This window comes from Lutra lutra, chromosome 17 (genome assembly GCF_902655055.1).
Source record: "Lutra lutra chromosome 17, mLutLut1.2, whole genome shotgun sequence".
In the NCBI taxonomy this organism is placed as follows: Eukaryota; Metazoa; Chordata; class Mammalia; order Carnivora; family Mustelidae; genus Lutra; species Lutra lutra.
In genome coordinates this window covers 58,223,451-58,240,349 of record NC_062294.1, presented here as the reverse complement: position 1 = coordinate 58,240,349, position 16,899 = coordinate 58,223,451, and the positions used below count along the sequence as shown (strand labels likewise).

Below are 16,899 nucleotides of genomic sequence, written 5' to 3'. Positions count from 1 at the left end.
AAATGTATTTCTCCTCCAGTGATATATTTTCATACCTCAATAGTCTAATAATTCCCTTTCACCTCTATTCATAAGTTGCCTTATAGTTTGTTTTTGAAGTGAGAGTTGTATTACACACACAGAAATAATTAGAACCTTTAATACATTCTTTTCTGCGCCACAGCAGGGTTTGGCCAACTTCTTCTGTAAAAGGGTAGAGTAAAACTTGAGGCTTTGCGGGCCATATCGGCTCTGTTGCAGCTACTCGCCTCTGCCATTGTGGAGTGACAGCAGCCACAGGAAAATGTCAACGGCTGTGGCTGTATGCCAAGAAAACTTTATTTACAGATGCTGATATTTAATTTAATGTAACTTTAAATTTAAATTTAATGTAACTTTCATGTTGTCACAAAATACTCTTTGCTAGTTCAACCATTTAAAAAAAAATTTTTTTTTTTTAAATTTAGATCATGGGCCATATAAAATCAGTGAGACTTTGGTCACTGAGTCAGTTTACTGACACCTGCTTTGGACCAGTTCATCTCAAGGTTGACAGTTCCTTAAAAGTTGACGAGAGTTCGTTCATATGCCCAGGTGATCTTAAATAGATCAAATCTTTCCAAACTAATTCTTGAGTGATATGTCAGCAGTTTTAACTCTGTAAATGAATATCTTGCATTTTTTTCCGATTGTTTCAGTTCTTCTGTTCCAAGAGGCCTACTGATCCACGTTCTCTACATACTTCCTAAAACTTGTCAGACGTAGAGTAAAGCTGAATTCTCTCACCAATAGTCACATCACCTTACCTGTATGCGGGTGACATGGAAAGACAGCTGTAACTCAACATTACGGAAACAAGTTTTAAACCACCATGGGCAGAACCTCACTGACTCCCTTGAAACTCTTGCTCCTGATCTAAACTGGTTTCTCCTGGCCTCCTCCTATGCATCTTTTCTATCCAGAGCTGACTGTGGTAACTCTTCAATGTCCCAAAGTAATGTTTTACTCAACACTTGGTCTGGACCAGGCACTGTGCTAGGCACGTCTTACGTATTAACCAGTGTAAAGGATCTCAGCACAAGTTGTTACGTAAGGAGTGAATGAACTGTATTAACACTTATCGAAAATCAATCCAACTGCAGTGTGACGAACACACTCATAAAGGACAAGACCGACCAGAGGGACCAGTTTTTCAACTGATGGAGGCTATGGTGATGGGAGCGAGGATGGACCCCAGAGAAATCTGGGAAGGAGATCCACAGGATTTGATGTGGAAGGTAAAGAGGGGCGTGCAGAAGGCTCCCCACTATGAATTCTCTGATGAGCAAGGTGTGCGGTCTGCCTGAAGACTTTCCTGCTTTTCTTATAGTTATAGGATCTCTCCCCAGTGTGGACTCTCTTATGTTGATTAAGGTGTCCGATCTGGATGAAGGTTTTCCTACATTCTTTGCATTCATAAGGTTTCTTTCCAGAATGAATTCTCTGATGGACACTAAGGGACTGACGATGGCTGAAGGCTTTGCCACAGGCACTACATTCATAAGGTTTCTCTCCAGTATGACTTCTGCGATGACAAATGAGCGAGGACTTTGTCTTGAACGCCTTCCCACATTCGATACATTCGTAAGGTCTTTGGCCAGTATGAAGCCTCTGATGCTGAGAACAGGATGAGTTATCACCAAAGGCCTTCCCACACTCGCTGCACTTATAGGGTTTCTCTCCAGTGTGCACCCTCTGGTGTTGAATAAGGTGTGTGGTTTGGCTGAAGGCTTTCCCACATTCCTTACACTCGTACGGCTTCTCGCCTGTGTGAGTTTTCTGGTGCTGTGCAAGGTGAGCCTTCTGGGTGAAGGCTTTACTACAAACCTTACATTCATAGGGCTTCTCTCCAGTATGAATTCTCTGGTGAGTGGCCAGCTGAGAGCTGATGCTGAAGGATTTACCGCACTCCCCACATTCGAAGGGTTTCTCTCCGGTATGGATCCTCAGATGACTAGCAAGGTGAATGTTCTGCCTGAAAGCTTTCCCGCATTCTTTACATTTGAAAGGTTTTTCTCCAGAATGTACTCTCTGATGTTGAGTGAGTGACGCGTGATGGCTGAAGGCTTTTCTGCAAACATCACACTCATATGGTTTTTCTCCAGTATGAATCCTTTGATGCACAGTAAGGGAGGAGCCATATCTAAAGGATTTGTCACATACATCACATTTGTAGGGTTTCTCTCCAGTATGAATCCTCCTGTGCTGATTGAGTCCTATGTGATCACTGAAGGCTTTCCCACAATCGATGCAATCAAAGGGTTTCTCCCCAGTGTGGTAATATCTCCAGTGACGGATAAGGGATGTGTTCTGTATGAAAGCTTTCCCACATTCGATACATTCATAAGGCTTCTTGCCAGTGTGACATCTTTGATGTCTAGCAAAGGATGAGCCATCACTGAAGGCCTTCCCACATTCGTTACATTTATAGGGTTTCTCCCCAGTATGAATTCTCTGATGAACAGTAAGGGATGAGCTCTGGGTAAAAGTTTTCTTACATTCATTACATTTGAAAAGTTTTTTTCCTGCATAGATTCCTGTATGTTTTATTACCACTGAATTTTTGGGCAAATTTTTCTTAACTGAGTCACGATTATGAACTCTCTCTTCTGAAATGTCCAAATGAAACCATCTCCCAGATTTATTAAGAGTACGTTCTCTTTCCTTAGAGAGGGTTTTGTTATGAGTGATTGCCTCTTGCCTGAATTGTGTCTCCCGACCTACCAGCTTCCTTTCGAACACACCCTTGGAATCCCAATTTCCTCTAAAAGTGGAACATTCCACATTTGGGTTTGAAGTTCTGTCGGTTACCTCAGCAAATGAATCTTGCTTTGGAAATAATTCCTGGGTCTCACATATAGATTGTTGGCCTGAAAGACATCAAGAAAACAAGTTATTTCCCTTACTGTGCGCTAGAAAAAAGAATTTGCTAAAAAGAAAATTGTGGGGGCGCCTGGGTGGCTCAGCGGGTTAAGCAGCTGCCTTCGGCTCGGGTCGTGGTCCCGGGGTCCTGGGATCGAGTCCCGCATCGGGCTCCTTCCTCAGCGGGAGCCTGCTTCTCTCTCTGCCTCTCCCTGCCACTCTGCCTGCTTGTGCTCTCTCTCTCTCTCTCTCTCTCTGACAAATAAATAAATAAAATCTTTAAAAAAAAAAAAAAAAGAAAATTGTGAATGAATTCACTAATTGGTGAGATAAACCCTAATGAAACCACATAAACTATGTGGCTCTAAAACACGTGAACTGGCGGTCGACCATGTAAGTAAAGCAAGCCCCAGCGTGAATTTATACTGGAGGCTACAAGAGGTGAGCGGAAAAGAATCTATGTACAATCAGTTACGTTCTAGGAGAAAGGAACTGGGCAAATGTTTTGCAATCACACCACCTGAAAATTCGGACATTCCCTGCCTTTAGCCTCTCTCCTGCCCTGCCTCGCTTCGGTGCCAGAGCGGTCGTCGCATCATGAAAGCTGTTCCAAGAAGCGCACCAGAGCATAAAGAAGGACAAAGTATTCGTTAGCATTTCTCAGGATTATCTGAAAGGTGGTCATTCCCCTACAACCAGGAAGTGAGGTTTCTGCTAACCACAGCTTATCTGACTAATTTCAACAAAACCTATGTCGCCAGCCGGGCGCTGAAGCTCAGCACACACAAAATCATTTCTACGTGCGTGTGTGCGCTTGCACTCGCCTGGCACCTGTCGGGCTGTTTATTAACCCCGCACTTCTCTGGCCATATATTAATGAATAGGACCTTGCAGTTTAATTTCTTAGTTCAAAACAACCGTTTGTATGAAAATGATGAGTGTTGCCATCATGTTTAATGACATCACACAACTAAACAAGCATGTGTCGTCTTATGTCAGACTCTGACGCTTACAGGGAGGAGCGTAGACACCTGAAGTCCTTTTGCTAAACCACTTAGCATGCACCAAAAAATTATGCACGTATACTTACATCTCAGTAAATACATACAGATATAAGTAATATTGGGGAGATGATGCAGAGAATCAAATGTTTGGAAAAAGATGATCTTAAAAAAGGGAAAATAGTCATTTTTAATGAAATCTAAACACTCGAAGTTTTCCTTCTTAGATCACTAATAATACAAGGACGCCTGCTTTTGCAACCTCTATTCAACACTGTATTAGATGTTCCAGCCAAAGCAATCAGAAATAGAAATAAAAGCCATCCTAGTTAGAAAGGAAGAAGGAAAACTGTTACTTGAAGATGACATGCTCCCATATATAGAAAACCCTAAAGAATCCACCAGAAGAGTATTAGAGCTAAAAATCAATTCACCAAAACTACAAGACACAAGATCACAACACACAAAAATCAGCTGTAGTTCTATACACTAAGAATGAACAATCTGAAAAGGAAATTATGAAAACAATTACATGAAGGAGAGCATTAAAAGAATAAGTTCCTTATGAATAAATTTACCCAAGGAGGTACAAGATTGTATGCTGAAAACCGCAAAATGTTGCTGAAGGAAATTAAGAAGATATAAATAAATGGAAAGACACCCTGTGTTCATTCACAGATAGGAAGAGAGGAAGAAAGAATTAAATAAGTAACAGAAACAAGACCAAGTTTGTGATGTGGTACAAATGGGAATGATAAATAAAAACAAAAAACTATGAAACCACAGGTCAACAAAGTAAATGCTTCTATAAAGATACCACCCAACAAACTACTGTGTAGTCAGAAGAAACAGCATCTACAAACTCACAGGCAACTCGGAAAGGGGAACAAAATGTGTCCTATTTTTTTTTTAAGATTTTATTTATTTATTTGACAGAGAGAGAGATCACAAGTAGGCAGAGAGGCAGGCAGAGGGAGAGAGGAGGAAGCAGGCTCCCCACAGAGCAGAGAGCCCGATGAGGGCTCGATCCCAGGACCCTGGGACATGACCTGAGCCGAAGGCAGAGGCTTCAAAGACACCATTAACAGAATATGAACTCTAAATGGATTTAAAGTACATATTTACAACATTACGAGTACTCTGAGAAATGCAAATTAAATGAAACATCCATTTTCACCCAAGAGCTTGGCAAAAAATTTTAAAAATATAAAATACTCACTATTGGTGAAAATGTCTAGAAACAGGTATTCTCATATATTATTCGTGATATAGCACTTATATCCATGAAACTTTTTTAAAAAAATGTATACTTTGATCATCCAAAGAAAGAAGTACAAACTGGGCTGCAATTCATTACAGGTAAAAACTGGGGAAAACCTAAATGCTCAAATGTCCTTTGTAAATCAGTGAAGTACATTTGTATTCGCTTATTGTAATACTAGACAGCCATTAAAACAATGAAGTAAAACCACATATATCAAGTTTCTAAGAACAAAAATGGAAGGAGAGGGGCGCCTGGGTGGCTCAGTGGGTTAAAGCCTCTGCCTTTGGCTCGGGTCATGATCCCAGGGTCCTGGGATCGAGACCCGCATCAGGCTCTCTGCTCAGCGGGGAGCCTGCTTCCCCCCACCCCCCGCCTGCCTCTCTGTCTACTTGTGATCTCTGTCTGTCAAATAAATAAATAAATAAACCTTTAAAAATAAAAAAAGGAAGGAGAATCCACAAAAGAAGTAATTAGACTACATAAAAATGTTAAAATTTTCACATATCACAATTTAAAAAGGTCTAATCAAACAGAAACTCTTATTCCATATGTGGAAAAGTATGAAATGATAGACCAAAGAATTAGTATGTTGATGTAAAAACACCACTGGCACTGTAAATAAAGCTTTTAAGACATGGATAGAGAGTGAATATAAATGAGGTTTACTTAAGAAAAGGATAAAGAGAATAGATGTAGAAATGGCATTCAATCTCTTTCACAATTAAAAAAGTAACTTTAGGGGCGCCTGGGTGGCTCAGTGGGTTAAGCCGCTGCCTTCGGCTCAGGTCATGATCCCAGGTCCTGGGTTCGGGCCCCGCATCGGGCTTTCTGCTCAGCGGGGAGCCTGCTTCCTCCTCTCTCTCTGCCTGCCTCTCTGCCTACTTGTGATTTCTCTCTGTCAAATAAATAAATAAAATCTTTAAAAAAAAAAGTAACTTTAGGATATAACCTTCCAACAAATAATAAGCAAACTTTTTCATCAAAATACCCAGTGCTGGGAGGATGCAATTACTCCCACACAGCAAGTTACAGAATCACTGCCAGTTGCGGAAAGCAAACAAAACATTCCGAGCCTAGCAGACGTTCGCTTCCAGGGATGCAGCAACCCCCAAAGGTATAGTTTGCGCTTCCATAAAGATTCCTGTCGCCAGTTCACTTTTAACACCATAAATGTGAAGCGACCTCAGTGAGCAGCGGGAGAGAGGACACGGATGCATGCGACAAACAGCTCTCTGCGTGACGGAACACGCGCTGCAATTCCAACCACGTGAAAAATGCGTGTTTTTCCAACGTGAAGTCTACGCTCGCTCGGTTAACGGACTGTGACTACGGGTCATGGCTTTACGTTCTGCTCCCAAACAGGTGATCGGATTACATTTCCTGCAAACCATCATTTTCTAAAGAAATTTCTTCTTTCCCTTAGGTATCAACGTATATCAATCCCCCCATGAGAAAAGAGGCAGAGACCCTGCACTTACATCTCTTGCTCTCCAGCTCTGCCCACCCTGCCTGAAAGGAAGCTACTGGAGCTCAGTCCTCTCCTGCGCCTCTGCAAGGCCCCACTGGAAAGTCTGCAAACTCTACTTCATCCGTAACCATGTGTCATCCTCTCCACCGGACGGACCACTTACAAGTACAACATACGTGTAAATGCTCTCCTCCTCCAAGTACCTGCCAATGCCAAGCACAAGGGCCCCCTCAAATGACATTCCGGTTGGGGTTCATACGGGACTGGACGCATCATGAAATAGGTGGGCCGGTGGTCACGAAGAACAGCGCAAAAGTACACTGGGGTCAGAACAGGGCATGCGGGGAACGGAGCTGACAGGAGTGGCTAAGAACAGGGAAAACATTACAGGGAATGAGCAATCACTCGAGAGAAGGCAGCAGAGGAGGAGGAAAGAGAATCATGTGGAAACCCCAGACCTCCATTTCCTCTCTAGACCTGGAGGGCTTGGTAAAGTGCTGCGCATCCTTCCTGTCCCTGAGCGAGGACGGGGCTCTGCTGAGAGCTCGTCGGCTCTCGCCTGCCCGAACCGCCCCCGGCCCTGCCTCACTCACCTGGGCACAGGCCCCTGGTCAGCTCTGTTCGCACCATCCATGGCTCCCTCCCCTGCTCCAGCAGAGAGACCAAATCGGGCTTAGGAACACAGGGTCCTGCAGAGGGGCAGATAACGGGGTTCTGTCGCACACTTGACATTCTTAAGTCGAGAACCAGTGTCTTGGTTCTGACAGGAAAGTGTTTTATTACAGGAAAAAGCAGAAAGAAAAGTGAGCAACATCTGAAAGACACCGAAGACGCTGTCTCACCATAATGAAGACGCCAACTTTCAGCTCTACAAACGTCAGATTCTCATCTCAGGAATCATGACAGAAATTTCGCCCAACACTTCAGCAGCCTCCTCCCTCCCCAACCTCTGCAGTCCAAAACTGACCAACGGGGCCCCAGGGTGGCTCAGTCTGTTAAGCGTCTGCCTTTGGCTCAGGTCACGACCCCGGGGTCCTGGGATCGAGTCCCGGATCAGGGTCCTTGCTCAGTGGGGAGTCTGCTTCTCCTTCTCCCTCTGCCTCTCCCCCTGCTCATGGTCTCTCTCATTCTCTAATAAATAAATAAACAATCTTAAGACAAAACAGGACAAAACAAAACCTGAGGAATGAAAGTAGCAGTGCCTAAAGACAGGTTCAGAGTTGGGCGAGGGACACCCTTACCTACTGACCCCAGGTCACCATGGCTTTCCCATCTCACATTCTTACAGACGCTCTTCCGAGCTGGGTCCAGCTGCGGGGAGAAGTCTACAGCCACATTCGCGATGGCCACCAGGCCCTGAAATGGTACAAACGCACTTCTTGCTCAAACGTGGCCACGAGCGCGCAAAGGCTCTGGGGAGGTATGAGGGGGCAACATGGACATCGAATTCTGAGGTTCTGAGTGATCCAGGTCACCTAATGACTGGGCCTCGTCATACTGTCTATGTTTGGGAAACAAAAAAAGAGAAAAGATAGGAGAATCTGTCTCTGCCACGGAGAATCTGTAATTTTGCAGGAGAAAACGAAATTACAAGCAGCTGGAACTTCCTAACGCTGACCGAAGCCTTCCCCACCTTCGACACGCCTGCAGGGTCTCCCTCTCTGATGTAATCTCTGATGAGAGGGGTGGGCTGAGATCCTGCTCAGTCTTCTCACGCCGTGGCACATCGAATGTCTCTGATCAAAAGACTTGTTTGTGAGTCGTTACAACTGAGTCGTCCCCACTCTTGTACTGTGCAGCAAGACTGCGAGCTCTTCCTCCTGGCGGGACACTCTGCCTACAGGAAGCACCATACTCAGATGGAAACTTCTCCCAAACTCCCTTTGCTCATGGTCTCTCCCCTCAAAAACGGTCTCTTTGGGAAGGATACTGTGCCTTGACTAGAATTTACCTCACTTACCGGCTGCCTCTCAAACAGGGCACCATAATCCCAGTTTTCCCCTAAAATGGAACATTCCAGACTGTAGTTTGTGAGTCTCCCCATTATCACTGCCTGGGGTAACTTCTCTTTAGTGATGTCCTTCTTTGCAGGCAACTCCTTGATCTCCGGGACAATCTTCAAATCTGAAAGATATTAACAAAAGAAGTTCTCTCTGTTATGCATTAATATGAAGAAAACTTCCAGAATGTAATCAGAGGAATTAAAATCCTCAAAAAACTGTATCATGTCAAAAGCTTTTTTATATGACTAGCCAACCCTACATTCCCATATTTGTGTAGCTTTCGTCCTAAGGGTACATTTATGAGCTTTCTCACCTAAATCTATGATGAAATACAGGTAAAATAAACAAAGAGGGAGGGGAGGCTGAAGAAGAAAATTGGTATATGAGCCTTATTTCAACATTATTAAGTAAAACTCACTTGGACTCTTTTCCCATTTTTCCAGGAAAAAATTCTTTTCTCCCTCTTTTTTATTTTTTTTTTAATTTTTTTATTTTTTTAAAGATTTTATTTATTTGGGGCGCCTGGGTGGCTCAGTGGGTTGAGCCGCTGCCTTCGGCTCGGGTCATGATCCCAGGGTCCTGGGTTCGAGCCCCGCATGGGGCTCTCTGCTCAGCAGGGAGCCTGCTTCCTCCTCTCTTTCTCTGCCTGCCTCTCTGCCTGCTTGTGATCTCTCTCTGTCAAATAAATAAATAAAATCTTTAAAAAAAAAAAAGATTTTATTTATTTATTTATTTGACAGAGAGAGATCACAAGCAGGCAGAGAGGCAGACAGAGAGAGAGGAGGAAGCAGGCTCCCTGCTGAGCAGAGAGCCCCATGCGGGGCTCGAACCCAGGACCCTGGGATCATGACCCGAGCCGAAGGCAGCGGCTCAACCCACTGAGCCACCCAGGCGCCCTCTCCCTCTTTTTTAAACAATGCTTCTTTTATTACAATGCTAACTAACGAAAGTTCAAATCCCGGTCTTACAAGTGCAAGTCTTATAATCAAGTAGAATCTTGGCAAGGAAGGAAAGACTGACAGAAGGAAAAAGCTGTTTAGTTTTATAAAACTCATTCGGGGGCGCCTGGGTGGCTCAGTCGTTAAGCGTCTGCCTTTGGCTCAGGTCATGATGCCTGGGTCCTGGGATCAAGGCCTGCATCGGGTTCCCTGCTGGCGGGAAGCCTGCATCTCCCTCTCCTACTCCCTGTGCTTGTGTTCCTTCTCTCACTGCGTCTCTCTCTGCCAAATAAATAAATAAATAAAATCTTTAAAAAAAAAACAAAAAACTCATTCAGAAAACGTAATTTAAATGTCAAATGGGAAAGTTTCACGGTTCTATATACCCTAGGACAAGCCACGAGAATTGGAAGTTCTGTGAGCGGCTTGTCCTGCTCTGTCAATACAAAGTCTTCCTTTGAAGTATGACTTCAACGAAGCCGTCTTACGAGAGTCTCAATTCTTCAGAAATCGCACCATCTCCTCTTGTGGTAACCTCCAAGAAAAGTCTGTAATTCTGACCCTGATCTTGACTGATTTGTTCCAGAAACAATGCTGTAGCTGAAGTAACTGTTTTCCCGAATGACAGAAATTTCATCACAACATCCTCAAGATCTGTCAAATCCGAACCCGCATTCTCTCCTGCTGAGAGCCGGTCACGCCACGGTCCGCTCCGCTCTGCGAGGGAGGCCCACCTGCCCCAAACCGATGACGGCCCCACCCAGACCCGGCTCCGGGCCTGCCGGTCTCCTTCTTGAGTTCTAATCCTTCTGCGCAAGGCTCTACTCTCCTTCTTGTTTCTCTGGCTTGCAAGTGGGAGTGCTTTTTCCTCCTCCTCGGTCCCTGATCCTGCTCTCCGTGCACCGGACGGCAGTCTCTGCTCCACCCGAGGTGGCACGGGTCCGCCCAGTCCCCCGGGGACACGGCTAATGCTTCAGGAGCTCGCGCTCACCCACCAACCTGCACCTGACGGCCTTACTCAAAACTGACAACAAAAGTGAGCAAGAGAGTCTATACATGAAACGGTCACTTGATCAAAGAGAAAGAATATAAAAAAGACACCCGCGTCGGCCAAGGATGGTTTAAAGAAGAGACAGGAAGACGCCAGCCTGAATGACAAGCGGTCTGAGAAGGAGCTGGAAAAACGGGACCCAGACGAGAGGAAGGAAGTCCCGTTCGGGGGGCAGGGGCAGCCAAGCTGGGCAGGAGGTGAGGCAGGATGAACACCTGGGGAGCCCGTGCTCAAGAGGCCTCAATTTCCCCTCCGGGCCTGGAGGCTTGGGAAGAGTCCACTGATGATCGAACACGGCTGAGGTCCCGAGCTGTGACCCGCAGGGCCTCCCCCTACCGCGGTCTCCCCCGCTCACCTGGACACCGGCCTCTTGTCAACTTTCTCTTCGCCATCCAGGGCTCTTTCCTCTGTTCCAACGAGGAGATCATATCGGGCTTAGAAATGCAAAGTCCTAAGTACACAAGGAGAGGTAGAAGGGGGTCAGGCCGCGGGTCTGTGCAGACTCGGGCCTCCGGGCTTGATGAAGGAGCAGCAGGGCCTGGTGCCAAAGGAGTAAAGGGCTCTGAGCTATGGCAGCAGCCAGGGAAGGGCGGGGAGGGGGCAGGGGTGCCCTTACCCAGCGACACCAGGTTCCTGTAGTTCTCCAGCATCACGGTCCGGTACAGAGTCCTCTGAGCAGAGCTCAGCCACTCCCACTCCTCCCGGGAGAAGTCTACAGCCACATCCCCAAATGTCACCAAGCTCTGAAAGGACAAAACCGCATCCTTGCTCAGTCGGTGCCCAAGCCCCCCTAGACCGGGGGGTTGTTACGGACCGAACTGTGTCCCCCAAATTCATATGTTGAAGTCTAACACCCAGTCCCTCAGAATGTGATTCATTTTGGCGACAGGACCTTGGAAGAGGTGATTAAAAGTTAAATGAGGTCATGCGGCTGGGCCCTGATCCAATCTGACGGGCGTCCTTACAAGAAGAGGAGACACCAGGGATGCGAGTGCAAGGAGGGAAGGGCGTGTGGGGACACAGTGACAGGGCCGCCATCTGCAAGCCAGAGAGAAGCCTCCAGGGAAACCACCCCCGCCAGCACCAAGATCTGCGACGTCCAGCCCCACTGCAGACTGGGGCAGCAGCCGTCTGCAAGCGCCTGGTGCGCTACGCTGATGCACACGGGGCCCAAGGGCTGCCCCCTCCTCGCTTTGGGGGACAGACTAGCACACAAGGAGCGAGAGCCAGAGAAAAGAGAAAGACACCGAGGTAGCCCATGCTTGGAGGACTGGCAGTTTTGCGCAGCTGTACGCATGGGAGAGCTATCTGACGTCAATTCAGAACAACGAATAACGGAGGCTCCACTGCCCCACACACGAGAGCGACCGGAGCACTTAGCAGGAGGACACGTGCGTGGCCTGGTCGGTACAAGAGTCGGAAGATCAATCTGAGGATGAACCTCGATCACAGAAGAATTCAACCTCGAAGCGGGTTCTAGAGAGTTCTGTTTCACTTCGTGTTCACCAGATGCGGAGCACGCGCGTCAATTCAAACAAAACCCAAAAACTAAAGTAAACCAACAAAATTCTCTTTTCTTCTTCCCAAAATAAAGATGAGTGTTTAATAAGAATGAAAAATACTACACGGGCGCCTGGGTGGCTCAGTGGTTAAATGTGTGCCTTCAGCTCTGGTCGTCATCCCAGGGTCCTGGGATCAGCCCCGCATTGGGCTCCCTGCTCAGTGGGGAGCCTGCTTCCTTTCCTCTCTCTTTGCCTGCCTCTCTGCCTACTTGTGATCTCTCTCTGTGTCAAATAAATAAATAAAATCTTTAAACAAACAAACAAAAAACCACAGCCATTTCTTTTTTTAATATTCTTTTATTTAAGTAGTCTGTATCCCCAATGTGGGGCTTGAACTCACGACCCTCAGATCAAGAGTTGTATGCTCTTCTGACTGAGCCAGATGCCCCCCTAAAAACCCATTTCAGTGCAAATATTTTCAACTGGTTCAAAGGCATAGGTGCTCAGACACATGCCACTTCTATGTTTTATTCTGACCTGATTCTACAAGCCGGTTTCTCACAGATTCCAGCCTTACAGTGCTATCGGCATGCTCCTTGCCTGGCCAAGTCTTGTACTTACTTATTTCGATATTCAAAATCTTTTCAGATGTTCTTTACCAAATGAAACATTATATAAAATACAGTACATAGATTATACACAAAATGCCTTTCTAAAATCTATAGCATCTTCACAACATCTTTACAATAACTTTATAAATAGTCTGTTGGTACAAGAGAAAATGGTGCCCAATTTTCTTGCATTTGTTACTATTTTGTCATTGGTAAGAAAACTGGAATTTGGAGCCCCTACTACACAGAAGAGTAAAAGTTCCAAAATCTTCTCATACTTGGCAACTCAGTTTTTTGAGAGTCTGTTGTTTTTTGTTTTTTTTCTTAACAAGAAATGTCCCCTTCTCTACCTCTCTCCTTCTGTGTTCCGGAGGGACCTAGCATGAACCGGGTATGTGTAACCTTCCAAGTAAGGCAGTTTCTCACTTTAAACAGACTTGCCCTTTAGGTAGAGAATCAATGACTTCTGGGGGCACCTGGGTGGCTCAGTCGGTTAACTGTCCGTCTTTGGCTCAGGTCATGATCGAACCCCCACTGGGGTCCCTGCTGAGCGGGGAGTCTGTTTCTCCCTCTGCTCCTCCTGGGGGTGCCCGCACCCTCTCACTCATGTGCACTCTCTCTCAAATAAAATCTTTTGAAAAAAAAAGAAAAAAAAATGCAACTACTTAAAAAAGAAAAAAAGAACCAATGACTTCTGTTCATGCTATGGTCTGAATGTCTGCGTCCCCCCAAAATCCATACTTCGGAACCCTACTGCCTAGTGCGACGGCATTTGGAGGTGGGGCCTTTTGGGAGGCGCTCTGGTCATGAGGGTGAATCCTCTTTAACAGTCTTAGTGGCCTTATAAAAAGGAGGACCCCCCCCCCCTCCTTAGCTCCTTCCTCCATAGGGAGGACACGGAGAGGGCGCCAGCCGGGAAACAGGAAGCGGTCGGCATCGGCCAGACCCGCCTTCGGCCAGACCCGCCTTGAGCCAGACCCGCCTTCGGCCAGACCCAACGTCCTGCTTATCTCCCAGGACTATGGGAAATAAAGGTCTGTGGCGCATCAGCCGCAACGTCCGTGCTGGTCTGTGACGGCAGCTGGGACAGACCGGGGGACAGCCCGTGCTGGTCTGTGACGGCAGCTGGGACACACCAGGAGAGCCAGCAAATGCCTTTTACTGGGAACAGGAGCGATTACCGCTCACAGCACTTGGAACATTCCAGACACAATTCCATACGCTTACACACAAGCTGACTCGACCCCCCAACCCTGACGGTTGGTCCCAGCACTGCTCCCGCTTCAGAGATGAGGAAACCGAGAGCGGTAACTTGGCCACGATCACCCAACCAACTGCAGGGCCAAGACTCTGAACCCAGCGGTCTGGCTCCGCAGTCCACACCCATAACCTCTACATCAGGGGCCAGCGACGTCTCCCCGTACAAGGCCGGAGGACAAATATTTTAGGCCTCGGAGGCCAGACGGCCTCTGCCACAGCGACTGAACCCTGCCCTTGCTGCATGAGAGCTGCCACAGACCACGGCTAAACCACGTGTGTGCCCCGCTCCAAGGAGCCCTCATCCGCGGGCACCAAGACGTACACTTACATAATTTCACAGATGACACCATATTTTCATTTTTTTCAGTCGCCGAGAAATGTGACTGTCATCTGTCGCTCACGGGCTATGGAAAAAGAGGCGGCAGGCCAGAGCGGGCCACTTGGCCAGCTCCTTCCAGCACCGCGGATCGCCGCGTTACTGGGCGTCACCTGAGGGACTGGCCCGTAAACTCCTACATGACAACGAGACGAGGACGCTGGCAGCCAACACCTGCTGAGGTCTACGGTGGGCCGCGCACCTTTACGTTTTTCTTGGCACTTTACGTGCATTCACTCAATCCTTCAAAGAACCACATTAAGCCAGTACCGTTATCATCCCCATTTTTACAAGTGAAGAAAATGTGGTCATTTACGTTGCCCTGAGGTTACACAGCGATTAAATGCGAACCCTAGCATCGGAGCCCAGGCAGCCTGGCTCCTTTGCCACGCCTATGACCGGGACACCAGCAGGCCCCTATTAAAAGGTTCTACTCTGACAACAGCCATCATGCTTGCCATCCATTCACCCTGATGACGAAACAAGACCCACTGGGCAACATGGCTTTCAGATAGAACAAATTTTCTGCAACTCATGTCCCGATCAACCCGCTTCATCCAACGGTACTCGAACCACCCTCGACGGAGCACGTCCTACTCTTATTCCCATTGTCAGCGTGGACATGCGCAGACTTCCCAAAGAGTTTCACAACGTCACACTACACCAGAGAGAAAACATAATAGTAAACCCAGTGTAAGAATTGAATCTGTTGGGGCACCTGGGTGGCTCAGTGGGTTAAGCCGCTGCCTTCGGCTCAGGTCATGATCTCAGGGTCCTGGGATCGAGCCCCGCATCGGGCTCTCTGCTCAGCAGGGAGCCTGCTTCCTCCTCTCTCTCTGCCTGCCTCTCTGCCTGCTTGTGATCTCTCTCTGTCAAATAAATAAATAAAATCTTTAAAAAAAAAAAAAAAAAAGAATTGAATCTGTTGATCTTACTCTTAATCTTAATAAAGACAGAGACAAGGAGATTAAAGGCAAATAGAAAACAAAAGCAATTCTATCCTTACACAAGAATACTTTGTTAATACTCCATAGGAAAAAATGAATGAAACCCTTTTATAAGAAAAAAACGCACTAAAGAGGTTTTTCTTTGGTTCAAGTCAATTAATTTTTAAGGAACCTGAATGAACAGGTAATTTTTTCTTTTTGGTGAAGTCTACTCTTTTTACACCATAAATTCTAGCTTCTGAGGCTCTACTCCTGTTCCATCTAAATAAAACTTTTTTTTTTTTTTTTAAGATTTTATTTGTTTATTTGACAGAGAGAGATCACACGTAGACAGAGAGGGAGAGAGGGAAGCAGGCTCCCTGCTGAGCAGAGAGCCCGATGCGGGACTCGATCCCAGGACCTTGAGATCATGACCTGAGCTGAAGGCAGCGGCTTAACCCACTGAGCCACCCAGGCGCCCTCATCTAAATAAAACTTTTAAAGTATTCTGATTTCATGTCAGTTTAATAAACTTTAATCCGCAAAGTAAAAACTTGTAGGAATGTATTCATAGGAAATGATCAGGGATAAAGCACACTTCCAGGTATAACAGTGATTACCGTAACACTATATTAAATAGCAAAACACTGGCTACAAGAGACGCTCACACATTCCTCCACCAAATATTTTTTGAATCAGGACTCGCGGGTGAAACTGTCCAAAATCCCTGCCTGTTTCAAGTGTACCTGGAGCAGAAAAGCAGATGTATTAAGTACACGTACAGTATGTTGAAATGTGCAGAGTGTAAAAAAGGAGTAATGCAGAGAAGATGTGAGGAATTTGGGTGGGAGTCTTTGAAGCTACAGAGAGAAGGTTCGGGAAAATGAGAAGGCAATTTTCAAGGAAGCAAAGTGAGTGAGGGAGAAGGATGGAAAATGTGAGAGGTCCAGAGGACCAGGTCTGGTGGGGCCCTGTCAGCACATAAAGGATGTGGCCTTCATTCAGGGAAGCCACTGGAGGGTTCTGAGCAGAAAGCAAGGCAGTAGTTAGAACATAGCCCGCCTGGCTGCAGCCCTGGGACGCGACTGCGGGAGCATATGTAGAAGCAGGAAGTCACGGGAGAGTCGAGGGGCCGACTGTAGGATAATAAGGACCAGGCAGTGACAGAGGAGTGGGCACGATGATAATTGTCAGGCTGGGAATACAGGATGAAAACAGCGCTGACAGGGTCTGCAATGAGGCAAACATGGGCGGCAGGGAAAGAGAGAAGACAAGAACGACGCAGAGTTTCTGCTTGAGCAACTGACAGCATGACACTGCCACGGCCAGAGCTAGAGACAGCTGCGGGAGCGGCCGGGTGGGGGCAACTGCTGATGGCAGATGTGAATGTGTTAGGTCCGAACTACCTGCTCGACATGCAAGAGGAGTCAAGTTGGATGCACTGGCCTGGAGCTCAGAGGCCTGTGGCTGAGTTTTTATCGATGAGAACGGGCGGACCTCCTCAGGGGAACGTGGGCAGAGAGACGAGAACGGAGAGCCAAGAACACCAGCCTGAGGCATGCTGACAGTTGTAGGTCCGGGAGATGAGGAACCAGCCGTGAAAACGGAGACGCCAGGAA

At 46.8% G+C, this 16,899-nt stretch overlaps 1 protein-coding gene across 7 annotated transcripts in view; it reads right to left on the bottom strand.

The window, feature by feature from the left end:
• Nucleotides 1-409: 409 nt before the first annotated feature.
• Nucleotides 410-16,899, bottom strand: part of LOC125089432 (zinc finger protein 28 homolog) — a 45,171-nt gene continuing 28,681 nt past the window's right edge. Inside the window, exons 3-9 of one of the 7 annotated variants that reach the window (XM_047711647.1) lie at nt 11,222-11,348; nt 10,961-11,056; nt 8,574-8,737; nt 7,855-7,969; nt 7,207-7,302; nt 2,830-2,888; nt 410-785 (exon numbers count right to left, since the gene is read on the bottom strand). In XM_047711647.1, coding sequence (XP_047567603.1) covers nt 777-785; nt 2,830-2,888; nt 7,207-7,302; nt 7,855-7,969; nt 8,574-8,737; nt 10,961-11,056; nt 11,222-11,348 — 666 coding nt within the window. In that variant the 3' untranslated portion in view covers nt 410-776. Of the gene's footprint in view, nt 2,889-6,816; nt 6,980-7,206; nt 7,303-7,854; nt 7,970-8,246; nt 8,451-8,573; nt 8,738-10,960; nt 11,057-11,221; nt 11,349-16,899 lie in introns of those variants that run through there. The other 6 variants (XR_007123948.1, XR_007123950.1, XM_047711644.1 and 3 more) reach the window with 6 other exon arrangements.